The sequence below is a fragment of the Schistocerca piceifrons genome, chromosome X (genome assembly GCF_021461385.2).
Source record: "Schistocerca piceifrons isolate TAMUIC-IGC-003096 chromosome X, iqSchPice1.1, whole genome shotgun sequence".
NCBI classification, from domain to species: domain Eukaryota; kingdom Metazoa; phylum Arthropoda; class Insecta; order Orthoptera; family Acrididae; genus Schistocerca; species Schistocerca piceifrons.
In genome coordinates this window covers 779,747,974-779,772,004 of record NC_060149.1, presented here as the reverse complement: position 1 = coordinate 779,772,004, position 24,031 = coordinate 779,747,974, and the positions used below count along the sequence as shown (strand labels likewise).

Sequence of the window (24,031 nt, the reverse complement as noted above, 5' to 3'; positions counted from 1 at the left end):
TATTAACTCTTGTAACCATAGTTGCTATAATGACATCACGATTGCTAATTCCCGATTTATACTGACGCTGCCAATAAGGTTTGGCCTATTTGTAACTACAAGTCTAATACATTTCCCTTGTGTGTGAGCTGTTGAATCAGCTGCTCAAGATAGTTTTCAGTAAACATGTCCAAAAGTACTTCACATGAAGGTCTGTTTGTACCCCCTGCAATGAATCCATAGACATCCTAATCTATACCCAGTAGGTTTAAGTCACCTCCAACTAGTACTGCACAATCTGCATATTTATGTGCTACTGACTTTTTTTGAATGACTGTCGAACTGTTGGAGGTATAGGGTGGCCAGTAAAAACATCCAACAATTAACTTGGTTTCACCTATACTTGGTATACGCGAGCAGATAATTTCACTGTCACACACAACTTCGACTTCAATAGAGACAATTTTTTTGTCCACTGCAGTGAACACTACCCCCCTCCCATGGCCTCTAATCTGTTTATCCGATATACGTTCCATGACTCGCTAAATATCTCAGAGCTTTCCACTTCGGGTTTCAGCCAGTACTTGGTCCCAACAATAATCTCAGTGTGAGAACTTTCCTGGAGGGCAATAAATTAGGGAATTTTGTTACGAATACTTCAACAATTTATTGACAAAATTTTGACAGTCGGAGTGTTTTTACTCAGAATACAGTCAGACTTCCCTTGCTGTGCATCAACTGGCATGTGTTCATCAATGTACCTCAAACTACTACCTAGCCTACAAAACCCTCATGTGCACTCCACAAGTACTCTGTTACCCAAGTAGCAGCTTCCTTTGTGTAGTACACCTACCTAGCGGACAGACAAGACCATCGCTGAGTCGATGAAGCCTTTGGTTGAGACCCTCCACACAGCTCCAAACAAAAGGATCCTTATCAATTATGGGAACCATGCTGCAAACTGTAAGCTCTGCTTGCACCCCGCATGTGAGTCCAGGCACCTGTATGAACTGAGGATGGCCGCAGAATCCATGTGACAGATGTCACTGGTGCCGACATGAGCCAAAACTTGCAAATGACTGCACCCTGCACACTCGATAGCCACAGGTTTGGCTGCCTCCACACCTCGGATGAGGCATTTGTGTCAGGAAGACACTGAAGAAAAATTATGGGATAATATACTTAATGAAAAGATGGAAAGTAAATCAAAATTGTTATTTTCTTACACTAAGATTTTATAAAAACCCATAGCAAGTATTCAAGTGTTCTTGAAGGTTTACCTAAATATAAAATATAATGATCAAAAATGTAAAACAACAGCTGAATTCAACTGTAAGTTCTGTTTGTTAAGCAGGTAACAGCATGCTGTGAGCATCTGAAGCAACATAGCCAGTCCTGACAATGTAACTGTGAGACCGACTTCTGTTTGGACTCCCGGTTTCATCAAACACACAAACATTCCTATTGCCTGATTTAATTACTTAACTTACAGAATTTTCCCTCCCATATCAACAAAAATGTTTGGCTGGATTCCCATCTCCATCTCACACACAACGTGCAATACCAGTGAAACACAATAACAGAGAACAAAATTTTTACAAGTTTCTCTGACAGAGGGTGTAAATGACTTTAGTTGCCATTTGAGGTTAAGATGGTTCTGTGACATTGCGAAGAGCTCCAGGTCTCAGAAATATAATAGCTACTAACCCTACTTACATTAAATACATGCATCAAGCCCTGCACTATCTTGGAATGACATTAGTAAGAGACACTGAAATATTATTTAAATATCTTTTCAATCGCATCAACTGTACAATCAATTTCACCATCTTTTCTCTCTGTATATATAAACTGAAGTAGCCTTTTCGCTTCAATCTGTATGTGCTAATCTAGAAGTTCCTGTAGGGATTTTGATTCGGTTTTCACAAATAGATGCACTGATTCAAGAGGTAAGTTTCTGTATGTAATTCATAAATGTTTTGTACAAATCGCCTTAATTATGATGAATTAAAGTTGTGTTGTGAAAATGATGCCATTACCACCACGTCATAACTCAAGAGAGCAGCAATGCTTCGAGAACACAGCATATGGATGTAACTTGGTATCTGATGTGGTGGTCTAGTGGTAGAGCATGTGGGAAACCAAAAGGTTATGGGACTTTATCACAGATGGGTCACTTTTTTTCACTCTGCTTTTTAACTTAGTGTTCCCCTCTTAACGATGCGGAGATTTGTCAGAAATGAAATGTGCCTCAGGTTCCACATCACACTGTAGCTCCCCTTTCCCCAGTTGGAAAACTGGTTGGCGGCATGCAAGTCACTTAAGTGATGTCCAAATGATTGCAACTGTTTCAGAACAAATGCATAGGAGAAAAAAAGAAGTGAATTCATAATATGAGGCTGGTTTGAAAAGTTCTCGGAATGGAATAGAAAAAAGTACTTACATCACTGAAACTTTTTTTTTATTTTTCAATGTAGTCTCCTTGTAGATTAATGCACTTGGTCCAATGTTCCAGTTCCTCCAGGCCTACAAAATTGCTGTCAACTCCGGCTATCAATTCCTCATTTGAAGTGAATCTTCATCCATCAAGAAAAATTTTCAGTTTTGGGAAGAGATGAAAGTGTGACGGAGCCATATCAGGTGAATAAGGTAGATGTGGCAACAATTCATACCTTGGTTTGTGTAATTTTGCCATGGCGACGGCACATTTTTGCAGGCGTGAACTGTCTTGATGGAAGATGTTCTTCCTTGCTAAACCAGGCCTTTTTTCATGTATCTTTTGTTGCAGTTTGTCCAGGGGATTAGCATAGTATTCTTCAGTAATTTTTTGTGCAGTGGGGAGATAATCTACAAACAGAAGCCCCTTCGCATCTCAGAACACTGATGCCACGACCTTTCCCGCCGAAGGAATTGTCTTTGGTTTCTTTGATGGCAGAGAATCAGCAAGTTTCCACTGTTTTGGCTGTTGTTTTGCCTCTGAGGCTTAGTAGTGCACCCAAGTTTCATATGTGGTCACAAACCAGAGCAAACAATCTTGTTCGTTTCTCCTAAACAGGGCCAAACATTGTTCTGATATGTCCATTCTCATGCGTTTTTGATCCAGCATCAAGAGTTGTGGCACCCATCTTGTAGATAAGTTTTTCATTTCTAATTCTTCAGTTAAAATGTGATATACCCTTTCAGATGACATCTGGCAAGCATGAGCAATTTCAAGCACTTTCAACTGGCAATCCTCCATGACCATTTTGTGCAATTTTGCAAAGATTTCTGGAGTAGTGACATATCACTGCGTGGATCATCATCTAAGCTCTCCTGACCAAATTTAAATTCATTTGTCCACTTGACAACAGCTGAACATGAAGGAGCAGAGTCCCCCAGTGTAATTTGGAAATAGGCATGAATGTCCTTTGCTTTCATACTTTTCTGTACGAAGTATTTAATCACTGCTCAAATCTCAATTTTTTCCATTTTCACAAATCACTACACGGGAACAACAACAGGGCCACGTTACCACCACAGCTCTCCTCCGAGCGCACTGACATGGCACATCTTTACAGGCAACAGTCCAATGAATGTTGTTGTTGTTGTGGTCTTCAGTCCTGAGACTGGTTTGATGCAGCTCTCCATGCTACTCTATCCTGTGCAAGCTGCTTCATCTCCTAGTAACTACTGCAACCTAAATCCTTCTGAATCTGCTTAGTGTATTCATCTCTTGGTCTCCCTCTACGATTTTTACCCTCCACGCTGCCCTCCAATACTAAATTGGTGATCCCTTGATGCCTCAGAACATGTCCTACCAACCGATCCCTTCTACTAGTCAAGTTGTGCCACAAATTTCTCTTCTCCCCAATCCTATTCAATACCTCCTCATTAGTTATGTGATCTACCCATCTAATCTTCAGCATTCTTCTGTAGCACCACATTTAAAAAGCTTCTATTCTCTTCTTGTCCAAAATATTTATCGTCCATGTTTCACTTCCATACATGGCTACACTCCATACAAATACTTTCAGAAACGACTTCCTGACATTTAAATCTATACTCGACGTTAACAAATTTCTCTCCTTCAGAAACGCTTTCCTTACCATTGCCAGTCTACATTTTATATCCTCTCTACTTCGACCATCATCAGTTATTTTGCTCCCCAAATAGCAAAACTCCTTTACTACTTTAAGTGTCTCATTTCCTAATCTAATTCCCTCAGCATCACCCGACTTTATTCGACTACATTCCATTATCCTCGTTTTACTTTTGTTGATGTTCATCTTCTATCCTCCTTTCAAGACACTGTCCATTCCGTTCAACTGCTCTTCCAAGTCCTTTGCTGTCTCTGACAGAATTACAATGTCATCGGCGAACCTCAATGTTTTTATTTCTTCTCCATGGATTTTAATACCTACTCCGAATTTTTCTTTTGTTTCCTTCACTGCTTGCTCAATATACAGATTGAATAACATCAGGGACAGGCTACAACTCTGTCTCACTCCCTTCCCAACCATTGCTTCCCTTTCATGTCCTTCGACTCTTATAACTGCCATCTGGTTTCTGTACAAGTTGTAAATAGCCTTTCGATCCCTGTATTTTACCCCTGCCACCTTTAGAATTTGAAAGAGAGTATTCCAGTCAACATTGTCAAAAGCTTTCTCTAAGTCTACAAATGCTAGAAACGTAGGTTTGCCTTTCCTTAATCTAGCTTCTAAGATAAGTCGTAGGGTCAATATTGCCTCACGTGTTCCTATATTTCTACGGAAGCCAAACTGATCTTCCCCGAGGTCGGCTTCTACTAGTTTTTCCATTCGTCTGTAAAGAATTCGTGTTAGTATTTTGCAGCCGTGACTTATTAAACTGATAGTTCGGTAATTTTCACATCTATCAACACCTGCTTTTTTTGGGATTGGAATTATTATATTCTTCTTGAAGTCTGAGGGTATTTCGCCTGTCTCATATATCTTGCTCACCAGATGGTAGAGTTCTGTCAGGACTGGCTCTCCCAAGGCTGTCAGTAGTTCTAATGGAATGTTGTCTACTCCCGGGGCCTTGTTTCGACTCAGGTCTCTCAGTGCTCTGTCAAACTCTTCACGCAGTATCATATCTCCCATTTCATCTTCATCTACATCCTCTTCATTTTCCATAATATTGTCCTCAAGTACATCGCCCTTGTATAGACCCTCTATATACTCCTTCCACCTTTCTGCTTTCCCTTCTTTGCTTAGAACTGGGTTTCCATCTGAGCTCTTGATATTCATACAAGTGGTTCTCTTTTCTCCAAAGGTCTCTTTAATTTTCCTGTAGGCAGTATCTATCTTACCCCTGGTGAGACAAGCCTCTACATCCTTACATTTGTCCTCTAGCCATCCCTGCTTAGCCATTTTGCACTTCCTGTCGATCTCATTTTTGAGACGTTTGTATTCCTTTTTGCCTGCTTCATTTACTGCATTTTTATATTTTCTCCTTTGATCAATTAAGTTCAATATTTCTTCTGTTACCCAAGGATTTCTACTAGCCCTTGTCTTTTTACCCACTTGATCCTCTGCTGCCTTCACTACTTCATCCCTCAAAGCTACCCATTCTTCTTCTACTGTATTTCTTTCCCACATTCCTGTCAATTGTTCCCTTATGCTCTCCTTGAAACTCTGTACAACCTCTGGTTCTTTCAGTTTATCCAGGTCCCATCTCCTTAAATTCCCACCTTTTTGGAGTTTCTTCAGTTTTAATCTACTGTTCATAACCAATAGATTGTGGTCAGAGTCCACATCTGCCCCTGGAAACGTCTTACAATTTAAAACCTGGTTCCTAAATCTCTGTATTACCATTATATAATCTATCTGAAACCTGTCAGTATCTCCAGGCTTCTTCCATGTATACAACCTTCTTTTATGATTCTTGAACCAAGTGTTAGCTATCATTAAGTTGTGCTCTGTGTAAAATTCTACCAGACGGCTTCCTCTTTCATTTCTTCCCCCCAATCCATATTCACCTACTACGTTTCCTTCTCTTCCTTTTCCTACTACCGAATTCCAGTCACCCGTGACTATTAAATTTTCGTCTCCCTTCACTATCTGAATAATTTCTTTTATTTCATCATACATTTCTTCAATTTCTTCGTCATCTGCAGAGCTAGTTAGCATATAAACTTGTACTACTGTGGTAGGCGTGGGCTTCGTGTCTATCTTGGCCACAATAATGCGTTCACTATGCTGTTTGTAGTAGCTTACCTGCACTCCTATTTTTTTATTCATTATTAAACCTACTCCTGCATTCCCCCATTTTGATTTCGTATTTATAACCCTGTATTCGCCTGACCAAAAGTCTTGTTCCTCCTGCCACCTAACTTCACTAATTCCCACTATATCTAACTTTAACCTATCCATTTCCCTTTTTAAATTTTCTAACCTACCTGCCCGATTAAGGGATCTGACATTCCACGCTCCGATCCGTAGAACGCCAGTTTTCTTTCTCCTGATAACGACGTCCTCCTGAGTAGTCCCCGCCCGGAGATCCGAATGGGGGACTATTTTACCTCCGGAATATTTTACCCAAGAGGACGCCATCATCATTTAACCATACAGTAAAGCTGCATGCCCTCGGGAAAAATTATGGCTGTAGTTTCCCCTTGCTTTCAGCCGTTCGCAGTACCAGCACAGCAAGGCCGTTTTGGTTAGTGTTACAAGGCCAGATCAGTCAATCATCCAGACTGTTGCCCCTGCAACTACTGAAAAGGCTGCTGCCCCTCTTCAGGAACCACACGTTTGTCTGGCCTCTCAACAGATACCCCTCCGTTGTGGTTGCACCTGCGGTACGGCTATCTGTATCGCTGAGGCACGCAAGCCTCCCCACCAACGGCAAGGTCCAGGTTCCAATGAATATCACATGAAAAATTTGTTGTGCTAGCGTTGACCTCCCGTGGTGATTCTGAGAACTTTTCAAACCACCCTTGTATGTAGTGTTTTATGTTTTACACTTCAAGTAAAGCATTTTCTGAAAAACTACTTAAGCAACTTTGCTTTGTTTACATACATTATGTTCTTTCAGCAGTGCAGGAGGTAACTCAGCTTTCAATTTTCTGTTTTCAATGAATCAAACCTAGATGTGGACACAATTATTTGCTTGGCACAGCGAAGATGTTTACCATAGAGTCCATGACAAAGAATTGTGGCAATGAGTCTCAAGAATGCATCACAGTGATTACTACGCTTCAAAGAGGAGAGCTGTAACTTGACCTAAACACATACATCATGCTAGTTTTTCTCTTATTTTCTTCTCTTATTTGTGCCACCTCAGCCAACCTCCAATACATACAGAATCCCTCACAAAAACATATACCCAGGACTTGCATACAATATTTACAATGGTTGTAAAAATACTATTTACATCACGATGTGCTCCCATCATTTCCACGAGACGTCACTCCACATGTCAGTTCAATATGGGCACACAACATTCATGTCTCCAGACAACTTTCCTGGCATGCACTGCTTACATCACACAAGTTATATGAGTGTTGATATTCATTTATTTAATGTTGTTCTCTGAATTTTATTCATAACTTTATGCAGTGGCCTGTAAACAAGCCATCTTGGTGAAGAAACTTAATGCTAACTGTGCGAAGCCAGGCCAGGTTGCTAATACTGTGTAAGCTAAGAAATAATCATTCAATCTCTACCAAAACTAATTAGCCTTATTGGAGTCAACAAACTTCCTAACCACAATGGTCAATTAAAATTTTTTAAGAACAATATACACTGTTTCTGGAACATAATTCGGTCCTGAATCCAGAGCAAATTTCAGAATTTCTGTACTGGCCTCAGTTATCATGTAATATTTGTTTTTGTAAATGCTTATGGCAGTCTACATATTATTTGCACCTGGCAAAATGACATGCTAGCATAGCAACTGACAAACAAAAACTAAACAGAGCCTGAATTAGTGTAAGGAGTGCTATGGATGAAGAATTCAATGAATTCACAGATAATCAACTTCAAAGAAAATCCTAAGAAGTTTTGGTCTTATGGTAAATCAGTATACACATCAAAGGCATCTGTCCAGACACACTGTGACCATAATGGCACTGAAACAGAGAATGACACAGGGGTGCTGAAATACTATATGTCTTTTTCCAAAAATGTTTCACAAAAAAAGATTAAATCGTTACACAAATGACAAATAGACAGGTACTGAAATAAGTCACTAAGGGATAAGAAAAGCAACAGAAATCACTCAACAGAGGAAAGGTCACTGGACCTGACGGGATGCCAATTCGATTCTACAGAGAGTATGCAAAACAACTTGCCCCTCTTCTAGCAGCAGTTTACCACAGGTCACTCAAGGGTGAAGCGTTCCTAGTGATTGGGAAAAAGCACAGCTCAAATGCATTTACAAGTATGGTCATCAAACAGAGGCTCAAAACTATTTGCCTATGTCTTTGACGTCGATCTATTGTACAATTTTGGAACATTTTTTATGCTGGCATATTATGACATTTCTGGAGATGGAAAATCTTCTCTATAGGAATCAACATGAATTCCAAAAACAACCAACATGTGAAATCCAGCTCACTCTGTTCGTCCACAAGGCCCGTGAAGCAGTAGATACAGGCACCCAGGTAGCTGCTGTGTTCTTTGACTTCCAGAAGGCATTCAATACAGTTCTGCACTCTGTATAATGGACAAAATATAATCATACATGATACCACACCAACTGTGTGATTGGACTGAAGAGTTTCTAGCAAACAAAACACAGCATGTCATTCTGAACAGAGAGAAGTCTTCAGAAGTAAAAGTAACTTTGGATGTGCCCCAATGGAGTGTAATAGGACCATTACTTTTCACAATATATATATGCAAATGACCTAGTAGATAACTTTGTATACAAAGAAGTCATAATGCTAGAAATTGTATCAAAACACAGAAACACCAGCAGAAGATCAACATTTGGTGCAGGGAATGGCAGCTGACCCTCAAAATAAAAATAAAAAAATGTAACATATTCTGAATACATTGCCAGAAAGATCCTTTACTTTATAATTACAGAACAACAGAACACATGATTTCAAAACAATCACTGGAAGCAGAGAAGATCCAAAGAGCAGCAGCATATTTTGTTACAGGGTCATTAACCCTTTTGCTGCTGTGGGTGTATATACACATCCTGTTATGCAGTTTCCTAGGTGTTGTGGACATGTATACATGAGCCACCCGGGTTTTCCTACAGTGCTATGAATGTCATAATGCAGGGCTTCACAACATACGTGCTCGTGGAGCAAGCTGTGAACAGCAAGGCACGAGCACGGAGCAGCGCGAGCACGCTACCCCCACTACCGGACCAGAGCAGAGAGTGGGGAGAGTGGGGAGAGGCACATGGGGCACACAACAGCTGCCGCCAGGCAATGTAAATCCGCGGCCACCTGCAGGGATATCACTCACGAATTATTACTGTGACAATTGAAACAAATAAAAGAGAATGTACACGTGCCACATAATTTTATTAGCTTAGTGTATGCCTCTACATTTGTACTAATTTGTGAACTGTTACACAATAAAAGGTGTCACTGAAGTGTGGGATTCTCGGTTATCATGTACTTTTTGCCCTTTACAATTGCGTCTATGTTCGGAGTAATTGTTCTTGTGCATTGTAGGTGCAGCGTGCAGTTTAAATTTCGATCAGACAATGCGTTTCACAGGCACGTCTTGTTACATTTCATTGCAGAGAACAGTTGTTCACAAACATACGTGGAACTGAACATTGATATTATTGTAGTCACCAGTTTGTGCAAACGAGGAAATCTATCCTGAGGGAAGTGTCTGTAAAATTCCAAAATGTTTTTCTTGTTCTGAAATTTGTCTCTGTATTCTCTGTCACACTGCAGGTCAATAATTTCTAGTTGCAGCTCAGGAGGAATCTCTTCAATATTTGCTGAATATGGAGAGGAGAACAGATCAAAATCAGTGTCTGGTGCTGTCAGACCTTGAAAGCGTTGATCAAATTCTTCCTTAAGGGCAACTAAACTATGTGAATAACGTTCACAGTCTTTGTGAACATCTTGCATGGATGATAATTTAGGAAAGTGAGCTAGATTTCCTGTTTCCAACTGACTCACCCAAAGTGTCAATTTCATTTTAAAAGCTCGTATTCGATCTATGAAATGAGTAATTAGCAGATCTTTACCTTGTAGTGAAATGTTCAAAGCATGGCTAGTTAAATCTGCTAAGAACGCGAGATCACATATCCATGAAGGCTCTTTCAATTCAGGAACACACATGTTATTTATTTCCATGAACATATTTATCTCATCTAATAGGCAAAAAAATCGATTTAATAATTCGCCACGACTAAGCCAGCGGACCTCGCTGTAATAAGGCAGGCTACCATACTGCCTTTCTACATCCTCAAGAAAGCTTTTAAATTGCCTGTGTTGTAGCCCATGTGTCCTTATATAACTGGTTGTACGAACAACAACATTCATCACATTTTTTAGAGTGATACTCTTTGCATGTAAGTTTTCCTGGTGGATCACACAGTGAACGCCCCTTACTTCATTGGTCAGTTTTTGCTTTTTCTCCTTCAACAGCTCAACGAAACCTGATTTTTTCCCTGTCATCTCTGGTGCACTGTCTGTAGACACTGAAACTAAAGAATTCCACGACAATCCTATATGTTCAACACTTTCTTCAACACTACTTAAAATATCACCTCTGGTTGTAGTGTTCTTGATGGCTACTACATCGAGGAGCTCCTCCCTCACCTGAAGATCTCTATTAATACCTCTAATAAATATGGCAAGCTGCACTGTTCCAGTGATATCAAAACTTTCGTCCAGAGCTAGAGAATACGCCATAAAGTCTTTACAGATATTTGCAAGCTGGCTCTGGACGTCGTCTGCCATGTCCTGTATGCGACGCATAATGGTCATGTTAGATAATGGCACAATCTGAAACTGTTCAACTTGAGATGGACACAAATGTTCCGCGGCAACTACCAAACATTCTTTTATTAAATCGCCATCAGTGAAGGGGCGCAGAGATTTTGTAACTCACTCTGAGAGCGGCCTCAGTTGATTTTTCTTCGTCGTCCAGATTTGCTTCGGATAGCTTCCTTTTAGGTTTAATAACTTCCTGTGCACGATCCGGTCCATCACATTTTCCACTTCCGTAGTCTTTCGCGTGGCACGACATATAACGTCGCTGCAAATTAAATTTCCTAAAAGAATTCAGCGTTTTGTGACATACTAAACATTTTGCAACACCATCTTTTTCTGTAAACAGATACAATTTCTCCCAATGGGGATTGAACTGCGAAAGCATGGTTGGGGTTACACAACGGTGACTTGACATGATTCTTAACCAGCGAAGTGACTGTTAGAGCTGATCGTAGTACCTTAAACGTACAAAGTCGGTGCGAATTCAATAGGCACGCTGCGGCCCTATTCAAACGTGCGTGCGCATTTCCCCTCCCTCCCTACTCCGCGACCTTGCACCTGCTCGCGAGCATGTGCCTGAGCAGACGTGAGTACTCGCGCTCAAAACCGGCCAGTTGTTAAGCCCTGTCATAATGCATCCTGAGAAGCTGACCTCTCACTGTTGCGTACGAGCTACTTTCTTATAATGGTGAATAAAAGAGTTTCGAGTATTTTTCATACAATATATATGCCTCTTGTGTTTCATCATTTAAAAAACAAAAGAATTTAAAAAAAATTAAGAAACCTCATTTCAATATCTTGAATCATTAAGAGCTATCATTCTACTCTCAATTTTAAATAAAATTTTATGTCTTCTCTACATTTCATTCACTGCAATATATGAGCTGCAATCAACCACACACAAAGTTGACACAATTACTTTTTACCTATTTGTCGTCTTTAAAATTTTGCACAATGTTTTACTGAATTTTACACAACACAGTAACTATGGGATATTACGAAAAGAAATTTAGTCCTTCATCAAGCGAAGATATCAGACAGTAAGATGTGCAAAAATCAATTTTTTTCATCTAATAGTTTTTGAAAAAATGAATGATAAGTATTTTATATTGGCTGGAACACCATCTCTCCACACAGGCACCAGCAATTGGCGAGCAGTACAGCCATAATGAAAGCTGCCTCAGTGTGGAGTGCAACGAACATGTCTGCAGCAGCAAAATTCTTAATTAAGCAAGAACACATCAAGGAGATGCTCAGTTAGCTTTATTGGCAAACACTACAAGAGAAGTATCCTGCATTACAGTACTGTCTAGTGTTAAAATACCAAGAGCATACATTTCTGGAAGAGTCAACCAATATAATGTTTGCTCTTACAGGCAACTGGCGAAAAGACTACCAAGATATAATTAGAGATATTTGAGCCCACAGAGGCTTACCAGCAACCGCTCTTCCTGGAAACCATATACAAGTGAAATAGGAAAAAGGGGAAATGACAGTAGTACATAAAGTACCCTCTGCCACACAACATTAAGGTGGCTTGCAGATGACAGATGTAGATGTAGGTACATTGTATGGTCCACTGGTTTCCTAAAATCATGGAAACAGCAATGGAAAAGTGCCATGATACTTTTAATCAACCTGTCAGAGATACACCAACCTTAAACATGAACTTCAGTTTGTGAGACTTCACTACAAGAGGATTAGTTTTCTATTTCTTTTTTTTCCAATTTCAGTATTAACTCTCCAAATATGCACAAAATGAGCTTCCTGCCAACAAGGTCTTTGTTGTTTTTTACTATTTCTGCAGGTATAAGGTGTTAACTCCTGAATCAACAGACAACACAAAATTCCACAAGAAACAACCCACAGCCACGTGTAGTAACTGTTAAAACTCCCAATACTGAGATACAAGAGACAAGGTGTGATATTGTGTGTTTAAGCATGACTCATGGGCAATGGTGCCAGATTATCTTCATTTCCTGAACTGAAGACCATGTGTGGAAATTCCTTGCACATATTTTGATGATTTTTCAGTGATTAAATCTGTAGAATATTTAAATAAAGCTAAAGAAGAAGAATAAGCATGCAGCATTTTCAAGTATTTTAACTGATACTGAGGAACACATGACAAGAAAACTGAGACCAATAGCCAAAAATTGATTTCATTTTCAAATTCAGCATCCACACGTTAACAAAGAATATCATTCACATTCTTTGCAACAAAAATGTTGCTGATCACTGTAACCTGAAGCTATATTGTATTTTAACTGATGATAATGAACATGCACTTTTGGGAGTGGGACTCTCAATTATTTTCTGCCTCTTTTGATGTGATGTGAGAAACATTATGTCTGTAATCATCATTTTGTAATGACAATGTGGTTGTTTCCACAGCTCATTTTTACACTGGTATGAAGCCAGAAGTATTAATTCACAGGGCTCCCAGCATCCAGCATAAGGAGGCATCAGCTGTTTCAGATATTGTGTGCCTGAGCACCAAGTCATGAAGAGTGTGACTGCTATTACGTGCTCACTGGTAAAAGTCCATTTGAATCAAGTTCTCGGAACCAAGAGCAAAGTGACCCCACAAGTAAACAAACATATGAAAACATGAAAAGTACATAGTATATTGAGTGATTATGATATGGCATCTATCATTGTGTACACAGTCTTCAAAATTCAGTCTGTCCAACTGTTATAAGAAATGGAAATGAATGTTTGGTGTCATTGGCCGGGAGGCCCCTTGTGGGGCAGGTCCGGCTGCCTTGGTGCAGGTCTTATTACATTTAACACCACTTTGGGTGACCTGTGTGCCGGATGGGGATGAAATGACAATGAAGACAACACAACACCCAGTCCGCGAGCGGAGAAAATCTCCGACCCAGCGGGGAATCGAACCCGGGCCCGTAGGTCGGCAATCCGTCACGCTGACCTCTCAGCTATTGGGGTGGATGTTATAAGAAATGTAATGTTATAAGTATTATCCTACTGACTACAGCCATATGACATGGATCATATTATAGAAGGGCGTTGGTGCTAAAGGTTGCTATTGTGAAATGTCTGTAAAATTGCAATTTCCAACACAAAGTTCTACCAGCTAGAAATATTAAAATAATTTTGTCCAGAATAAATCTTTCATTCTACAGCATAATGAATACTAAACTGCCTGAAAGACAGAAGTTCTCTGTCATTGAGACAAACCAAAACCCCCATCTTTCACAAGTAATGCTGTGACTGACTGGTCTATCCAGACTTACCTCAAGCCTTGACTGAAAACTTCCATATACCAGTACCTCTCCCCAATGTTCAAAGTTTCATAGCGGTTCTCCTGCTTACCTTGCTGGACTCCTTTTTCCTAGGGGCATTAGTCCAACAACGTATCCAGGAGTGTGGCACACAGTTTTAAACTTCCAGGAGATGTCAGTTATATTTTTACCTTTGCCTGGTCTTGAAATTCACAAGCAAAGTCCTCTTTCAATACACATAAGAAATTAGTCAGCTTGTTATGTGTTATACCGAAACCTCCCATCATTAAGGAGGTTAAAGGTTGGTTTGAACACCACAATACCTAACCGTGTATGGTCCCACTGGAGGTTATTTATACCCTTGCCTTCCTCAAACCTTTCAACTGACTTACCCAGACAGTTGTACGAAGGACTATAGTTTAATGTTGACTCCAAGTCATGGTGGAAGTTGGTACTTTTCACACACACTAGTGTTTGCCAGAGGTGAATAAAAACAGTAAGTGACAGAAAAAAATCCAAGAACCAACTGAGGACTGAAGAACCAAGGAACTGTAGAATGACACCCACTAAGCCACTGAGCAACACCTGAACAGAAGTAAGCATATGAAATACTCATTACTTACTACATACTGCGAGAATGAGAATCATTATATTATGCTTCATAAATAGCACTACTCTTTCAAAACAATACCTACATACAAAACCTCCACTATAACCAGTAACAATTACATACTTGCGCTTCACTTGTGCTCTTGAATCGGAGCTCGATGATGAACTGGAACTACTTGAAGATGAACTTGATCTTGAAGAAGTACCTGATGTCGAAGTACGAGAATCACTTGAATCACTTGAAGACCCAGAACTACTCTCTGATGAACTTTAAAAAAAAAGAAAGAAATGTAATTAGTTAACAAAAAATGGTGTCACATGCAAACTTAGAGGAAAACTATAAAAATGTGAGTAATGGAAAAAACTGATAAATTTAATAAGCAAAATATCTTACCCCCCTGTAGTATACACTGCAAACAGTATATTTTATAAACAATATGAGATTATTAAGGTGCGAGGGGTGAGAGAAGCAGGAGGGCGAGAGGGGCGGGAGGGGCGGGAGGGCGAGAGGGGCGGGAGGGCGAGAGAGGCGGGAGGGCCAGAGGGGCGAGAGGGGCGGGAGGGCGAGAGGGGCTGGGGGCGGGAGGGCGAGAGGGGCTGGGGGGCGGGAGGCAAGAGGGGCGGGGGGGGGGCAAGAGGGGCGGGAGGGGTGGGAGGGTGAAAGGGGCGGGAGGCCAAGAGATGCCAAAGAGGCGGTTACCGTCGTCGCTGGGGGCGCAGTGTACCTGTGTATCGCAGTTTGATGGCGATTGATATTGACTTGGCTGGTCAGTTTAATAAACAGCAATTGATTGTAGGTCCAAATGTTTTTCGTGGACTCCATCTGAACTTCACGTGTGATGTACAAGCAGTGTTTGGAGGTAGTACCTGGCTTACACTTGCTGTTGTATGGGGCAATCAAGCAGATTATGGTGGCCTTGAAGCATTTCCAGATGCTAATATTTTGGCTTGGAAGACATGGAGTATTGCTGAGACTACAGGACTGTTGGCTAAACGGCCTTATGGTACTCTTGTTCCAAGCATGCCATTTGTTTTGACTACGAGAAGGAAGAAGAAGTTAAATGCTGATGAGTACCTCTTTTTATGGGCGAAAGTCAGCAACGGCAATTGTAAAATAAAGATCAACGGTGATTGTATGAGGCGGGAGGCCAAGAGATGCGAAAGAGGTGGGAGGCCGAGAGATGCGGAAGAGGCAGGAAGACGAGAGAAGTGGGAGGGCAAGAGAAATGGGAGGGCGAGAAAAGCGGGAGAGCCAGAAAGGGGAGGGGGGGAGGATGAGAGAGAGAGAGAGAGAGAGAGAGAGAGAGAGAGAGAGAGATGACAGCTCTGAAGATGCCGGCACTGTTGATGTTTAGTGGGTTTGATCTGGCTGATATGAATAGAGGTATAGATGAGGCAATTACACAGGTGGGGGGGACTATAGTTCAAAATAGGAGCCACCTGAAAGCTAGCAAACTTTTCAGTCTTGTTTGTGCACTTTGATGACTCAATGTCTCTACCATTTCATGAGTTGTTAACTTTACTACTACATTAATTAATTTAAATAAGATAGTGAAAGTAAAAGCATTTCACACCAGACATATTGGAAAGGCTGTTAATGACCTTACACTCACTGCTTTGTAATTTCCAGACATGAAACACCCTGAACTTTTAATGACATGGAATTTCTGTAAATCCAGGTATTTTTATTTCACACACTTTAAGTAGCTCTTCATCACCACATAATACCAAAATGACTGCACCATCACAGTGACAATCTTGTTGAAGAGTTAAATGTACAGTTCTAAAATTCTAGGTTGTAGACAACAGCTTTACATTATCAGTGCAATGAGTGACAGAACAAAATCCAAGTATCTGGTAATGTTTTTCATTAACTGCATAAACATAAGATTCAATTTTAATGTACAGTAATTTTCTGCTAATGAATGTGGAGATAGATGTCACGTCTCAGTATGTGAACACAGGCTTTTTCAGTTTCTTACTTCAATAACAAATTGGGAAATGCTATGGAGCAGGGAACTTCTCCATAGAGAACCAAACTCCACCAAAAAATTGATACTGATAGCATTAGTCTCTCTTTTGTATTGTGCACAGGGATGTGGAAGATTAGATGCATCCGTCACCAACTGCTCATTTGCTATTCAACTCCTGTGCATATCTGCAACCTCACAATCTTTTTTTCTGGCTGTGTCTCATGTTCCTGTTCCTAAAAGAAATTTCCTATATCTCTGCAAAGTGATCCTTAGAAATTACACCTACAAAAGGAACATTTTAACAGAGATGGCCCAAGATGCCAGTGCATTTAAAGGTGCAATTGATCACTGGTTGTCCTTATTTGTGAAACATTTTACACAATATATTTTGAACTGTTAAACAAAATCATAAGATGCCTAACTTTTCCAGTGTTCTGTACACTCATTAGATGTATATCCACCATTTTCATTGCAGTCAAAGCTATACTTAATTGGCAGTGGACATAGCTGATGAATGATTTCATTGAGTCACATAAGGCATAAAGAGCTTAAATATTCTACATACTTCTGTTAACAACACTGAGTAGTGTGCTCAGATTTTTCTGGAAAAAAATGGTTCAAATGGCTCTGAGCACTATGGGACTTAACATCTGAGGTCATCAGTCCCTTAGAACTACTTAAACCTAACTAACCTAAGGACATCACACACATCCATGCCCCAGGCAGGATTCGAACCTGCGACCGTAGTGGTCGCGCGGTTCCAGACTGAAGTGCCTAGAACCGCATGGCCACACTGGCCGGCTAGTTTTTTCTGGACTGCTTCATAATATTAACATTCAGTTAATAAAAGGTCAAAATATCTACAATGAGACATGATACAAACCACATTTACTGGTGCCCAAATAATTGTAAATATTTAACACTATATCATGCTTACAGTAATAAAATAATTTTTCAAACTATTATTTCCTATTATTTAATTTCTCATAAAAATCACTTTTCATCTCTTTCCACAACATACTAAGTCTCATAATAGTATTTTTCACTGTATCAACAGATTACTTTTTGATTTGTGTACATGCATATGTATTGATCGTGGAATCATTAAATATTTGCTATTATCACAAAAGCAATAATAAAATTTCACTATCACCATATGTTTTATGCAGTGATTAGTCATGAAATACCTCACACAACACACAATCAAAGCACTATGATGATCTGATTACCTCATTTCTGTTATTAAGTTTTTCATTCAATAAATATCAAATCAGAATGCAAATGTCTAATAGTTTAGTGACAGAATGAAATATCAGGTTCCAAGATAAAGTATTTTGTAGATAACAAATGAAAAATATGAGAGGGTATAAATAAAATAGTAATATTATAGTGGCACAAGATTTTTAGAAAGCAGTAATGTTAAGTAATTACTGCCATGTGTCATAGTTAGATCACTCTCTCAGTCACTGTGGGGAAATCTCTTACCAACAACATAGCCATATGATTACAATAATCTGTATTCTGGAACATTAAATAGATACAACATTTGTTCTAATGGCTGGTAAATTTAAACAATACACTTACATCTGAGAAAACAAGAAATTAGGAATATTATACAAATAATAAAAGGCTTACTAAGATAAATTATACTGATTTTCTACCTTCTGCTACTGCTACTACTATCACTTGATGAAGAATCACCTCTCTTTCTTGTATCTCGTACCCTAATAATTTTCTTTCTAATTCTTGCTGTTGCTCGAGCTGGCTCAGGTTCAATTCTCTTTTTGATTCTGGAAGACCTACAATACAAGAGCTATATTAATGTATTGTGAGTGAATGGTACACAAGTATAGTATATACAAGATGTTTTGACACACGCACACGTGCAACCCCCCCCCCCCCCCCCTCCCCAAACACACGCACACAAAAACAAGGGCGTGTGTCCATGCATGTGAATGGATAAGCCATCCAACTTAAAACTGCAACCACACCTCCCACAATGTCATGTAGAGTACAGAACAGCTGGTAAACCAGTTTCTGCACTCTTGTCATGATATAAAACACAGTCAATCGAATTATGGCATACCAAAATTTGTACACTGCAAGCACAACAAATTATGGGATCCTCTCTTCAGAGAGAAAACCTGTACCCAGTCCAGAAGCAAGTAATGGATTCTTTGCCACATCTTTACGGCAGGGAGGAGTTATGCAACAGCCAGATATTCTCAGTTTCACTGAGCAGAAATGTTTGTCCCCCACTTTCGACCATTCTCGTTCCCATCACTGAATGGTTTTGTCCCTGAACAGTTACGTGATTGTAATTAGGAGGTCTTTAAATTGTGCAACTGCAGATAAAATGCAGTCCAACCTAGCTGTTGTTTCTGCCAGTTTGTTGCCCTGAATTTTCCCACATTCTGCTACCCAGTAGAATATCATCTCCTTCCCTATGTGTTGTTCCTGAATAGACTGGACTGGTTTTTCTACAAGTATATGCACTGTATATCTTCCAATATACTCAGGGAGGCTGAGCATATAACAAATTTTGTAGCTCAAATATGTATCATTCGTTTCAGTGCCATCAGGATGTTACACTACATCATATTTGGTTAATTCATTCAGTGAGCTGCCTTGAGAGCATGACTGGGGCAAATTAAAGACAAATCTAAGATGTCCTTTTGCACAGACCTGTCTGCATAGGACTGTGTGCAGTTGTGATTCTGATATAAAAAGATGTACTTACTTAAAAGTAGTTTCAGTTAAAATTAAAGTAATTTGGGGCACTGTACACTGAACAGACTCCTATTTTTTTTTTTGTTTTTTTTTTTTGTTTTTTAATACCTATGCCACATGCCTTTAATATTTGTTGAGTGATATTCGCATATTAAATAAATTAACTGCCTCAATGATGATGATAACAACAACAAATATGAGGAATACATAAACATGTGTGTTGAACCAAATTGTTACAGCTAATAAGCACATGACGTTCCTTAAATTCATGCACTAGCAAACAGCTTTGATCTACACAAATTCCTGTTTCTCTCCTTTGTAGTTAGGAAATGAAGTTGTAAAAACTTTTATTACCAATATGTGTGCTCTTCAAATACAAGGTTTTTATCAGGCTTATTTCTCTCATGTGCCATAGGGTTGAGAACTGTAGGGTTCCCCTAAATAGGTCACGTGTGCATTACACATCAGAGGCTGCTACTCACGTAGCTGACTGTGTGTGGGATGCACAATTAGATTAAGCAACTCTCCATCCAATCCAGATAACGATAGCTGTAGGAAAGAAATGCCTCCCACAGGTGAGAGTATTAAAATCGTAAAACTGCTGAAGCATTTGCAACAAAATGCCAGAGTTTCAAGCGCGGATGAAAAGCAGTGAAGCTCATATAATACTAGGTACAGAAAGCTGGTTGAAACCTGAAATTGTCAGCAGTGAGGGTTTTGGTGAAAATTTAGGTGTATATAAAAAGGATAGGCAAATGGGAAATGGAGGTGGTGTATTTGTCGCAACTGACATGAAACTCAAATTCACTGAGGTAGAAATTGAAGCTGCATGTGAGATTGTTTGGGCAAGACACAGTTTCAAGGGTGGGTATAAAATGATAACTGTATCTTCTATCATCCACCAAACCAATCTCCTGATGTACTTTGGAAAAAACCTCAGTTCACTTATGGATGTGTCAACAATGATTACCAAAGTACAAAGGACAACCAAAACAAGCAGAAAGATATATATGTTCAGTAAACTAAATAAAAAATCAGTAGTGTCATATCTCACTCAGGAATTTGAAACTTCCAGCAGAGGGCAGGAGCACGTAGAGTAACTCTGGCTCCAGTTTAAAAGAATAGTTGACAATGCACTGGATAGGTATGTACCCAGTAGAACATTTCATAATGGGAGGGAACCTCCATGGTATACAGTCACTGTAAAGAAACTTCTATAGAAACAGAGATTACTGCATAATAGGTGTAAAAGCATAGGGCTATACATAGAAAGATTCTAAATGAAACACATTTGGCTATCAAGAGAGCAATGCGTGATGCCTTCAGTGATTACCATAGCAGAATATTGTCACGTGATCTTTCACAAAATCCAAAGAAATTCTGGCCATATGAAAAGACTGTCGGTGGTACCAAAGTTAGTGCCCAGCCCTAGTGAATGAGACAGAAACTGAAATTAAGGGTAGCAAAGCAAAAGCTGAAATGCTTAACTCGATTTCCAAATGTTCCTTTACAAAGTAAAACCCAAGAGAATTGCCCAATTTATTCCTCATACCACTAAAAAGATGACTGAAATAAATATTAGTGTCAGTGGTGTTGAGAAATAGCAGACAGCGTTAAAACTGAACAGAGCTCCATGCCCCGAAGGAATCCCTGTCAGATTGTATACTGAATTTGTTGCTGAGTTAGCCCCTCTTCTAACTTATAATCTATTGTAGAACCCTCAAATAAAATACTGTGCCCAGTTCTTGGAAAAAGGTACAGGTCACACCCATCTACAAGAAAGGTAGTAGAAGTGATCCACAAAACTACCGTCCAGTATCCCTGATATCGATTTGTTGTAGAATCTTAGAACATATTCTGAACTGAAACATAATGAAGTATCTTGCACAGAATGATCTCTTCAATGCCAACCATCATGGATTTCAAAAACATCAATCATGTGGAACCCAACTCGCACCATTCTCACATGGCATATTGAAAGCTTTGAATCAAGGCAACCAAGTAGATGTAGTATTTATTCTTGATTTCCAAAAAGCATTTGACTCAGTACTGCACCTATGCTTACTGCTGAAAGTACTATCAGATGGAGTGTCAAGTGAAATTTGTGACTGGATTGAGGACTCTTTGGTACGGAGGAAGAAGCATATTATCTTAAATGGAGAGTAATCATCGGATGTAGAAGTAACTTCAGATGCGCCCCAAGGAAGTGTGTTAGGACCCTTGCTGTTCATATTGTATATTAATGACCTTGTAGACAATAACAATAATAAAATCAACCTTTTTGCAGATGGTGCAGTTATCTATAATGAAGTACTATCTGAAAGAAGATGCATAAATATTCAGTCAAATATTGATAAGATTTCAAAGTGGTGCAGAGACTGGCAATTTGCTTTAAATGTTCAGAAATGTAAAATTTTGCACTTCACAACTTGCTCCAAATGTTCAGAAATGTAAAATTTACCTAAGTGTAATACTCTGTAGGGATATGAAGTCGAATGATCACATAGGTTCATGGGTAAAGCAGGTGATAAGACTTCGGTTTATTGGTAGAATACTGGGGAAGTGCAATCAGTCTACAAAGGAGATTACTTACAAATTATTCATGTAAGCAGTTCTAGAATACTGCTCAAGTGGGTGGAACCCATACCAAATAGGACTAACTGGGGTACTGAACATATACAGACAAGTGCACCACGAATGTACACATGTTTGTTTAATCCGTGGGAAGTGTCACAGGGATACTGAAGGAACAGAATTGGAAGACTCTTGAAGATAGATGTAAACTATCCCGGGACAATCTATTAACAAAGTTTCAAGAACCAGCTTTAAATAATTTCCCTAGGAATATACTACAACACCCTATGTATCACTCATATAGGGATCATGAGGATAAGATTACAATAATTACTGCATGCACAGAGGTATTCAAACAGTCATCCTTCCTGTGCTTCATCTGTGAATGGAACAGGAAGAAACCCTAATAACTGCCACAATATGACATGCCCTCTGCCAAGCTCCTCATGGTGGTTTGCAGATTATAGATGCAGAAATAGATGGCTATTCTAGAAGGCTGTGTGGAACATAAAAAACTGATGTGTTAACACATCAATCAAAAGTTTATGAATTAAGGCAAATGAGATTCATTACTTCTCAGTGTTTTTCTATGGAATAAAAGTTATTAAAGAAACTCAACATGTCTGAAGTAAACTGGACTTATATCTGAGAGGAGCTGGGTTCAAATACCCATCCAGACATGGCAGTTTAGGTTTCCCTAGTTTCTTCAGAATGATAGAATGGTTTCAACAACAAATTATAGCCAATCCTTGCCTTAAATTTTGTTCAAGCAGGTTAAGACTCCTTGTTGTATGAGGATAAGTCAATGATTATCTGCAGTTTTGCTCTAACTGTCTTTAGGTTGGCTCTACGACTTCGTGCACTCACCGGCCACTAGATGGCACTGTTGTTTTCACCTGTGGTAGGTTGTAGCATTACCACATCAGTCCACTTTGTACTGTCACAACCTAAAGATGGCCGTGTCACACACTGTTTGCACCAGACAGCATTCTGTATCTGTTCTTTGGGGTCTGAAAGTGTACCAGGAGCAACAAGTCATAGAAGACTTTCAGCACAATACACGGACAAAGTTTTGTCACAGCAAAGTGCTCACCAGTAGACTGAACAGTTCAAAAGTAGCCAAATAAGCATGAAAAATGACAGAAGAGCGGATCTTCGTGCTACAACCATAATTGATGGCATTACTGAACAAGTCCGTGCCTTGATTCTGAATAACAGACAAGTGGCTGTTGATGATGTGGCAAACTATATGCAGCTTTGATCCACTTGTAGACGTATGAAGGGGCCGTTGATTAGGCTCTGAGCAACAGGTGAAGGAAGTGGTGCACACGTGGCTTGCTGAGCAAACACAACTTCCCCCCCCTCTCCCCAGAGGGTATCGATTGCAGATACTTATTGATTAAACTTCATATAATGACACTGATAAATCAACACAAAATCTCTTGATAATTCCAATAAATTTCAGAACTAAGTGCCTTTGATGACACATTTGATTAAATTTAATGATGGATATATCAGAGAGGCGTATTTACTGTGATATGAATTATTGTTTTGTACGTAGTTTCTTTTTTCCATCAGGCTCTTCATTCAGAATACTAGAACTTATCAAGAGAAAGCTGTCTAGAGGTCACTTTATCAGCTTTCTCTTTCAAGTGGCCGATGGTCTTGCTCTATCAGTTATTTTTGTATATTTGTGAACTTTGCAATTATGTTACCTTATTTTCTTGTTTTAATAAACACTTAAAAGTTTATCCTGTAACAGAACGTACAAGATAAATGCAGTAGACATTTCACCCACTTCCCAGAACTGTAAATGTCAGTTTTCCCTCATATTCATTACTCTTAAGTCATTGTTCTTCTATCTTGATGACACTGTATCTCACCATGCAAAACAATAGTGGCTGAATATCACAGCTGAATCAAGACAGACTCACTCCTATTTTCCTCCACCCTAGAAATACAGCAAAGAGACCAGAATTAAAACAAAATATTCAAAATAGAACCCA

General features: G+C 39.5%; 1 protein-coding gene across 1 annotated transcript in view; it reads right to left on the bottom strand.

The window, feature by feature from the left end:
* Positions 1–24,031, bottom strand: part of LOC124722955 (RNA-binding protein with serine-rich domain 1-like) — a 108,601-nt gene that overhangs the window by 41,246 nt on the left and 43,324 nt on the right. The window contains exons 4-5 of the mRNA XM_047248121.1: positions 18,383–18,520; positions 14,873–15,016 (exon numbers count right to left, since the gene is read on the bottom strand). Coding sequence (XP_047104077.1) covers positions 14,873–15,016; positions 18,383–18,520 — 282 coding nt within the window. The remainder of the gene's footprint in view (positions 1–14,872; positions 15,017–18,382; positions 18,521–24,031) is intronic.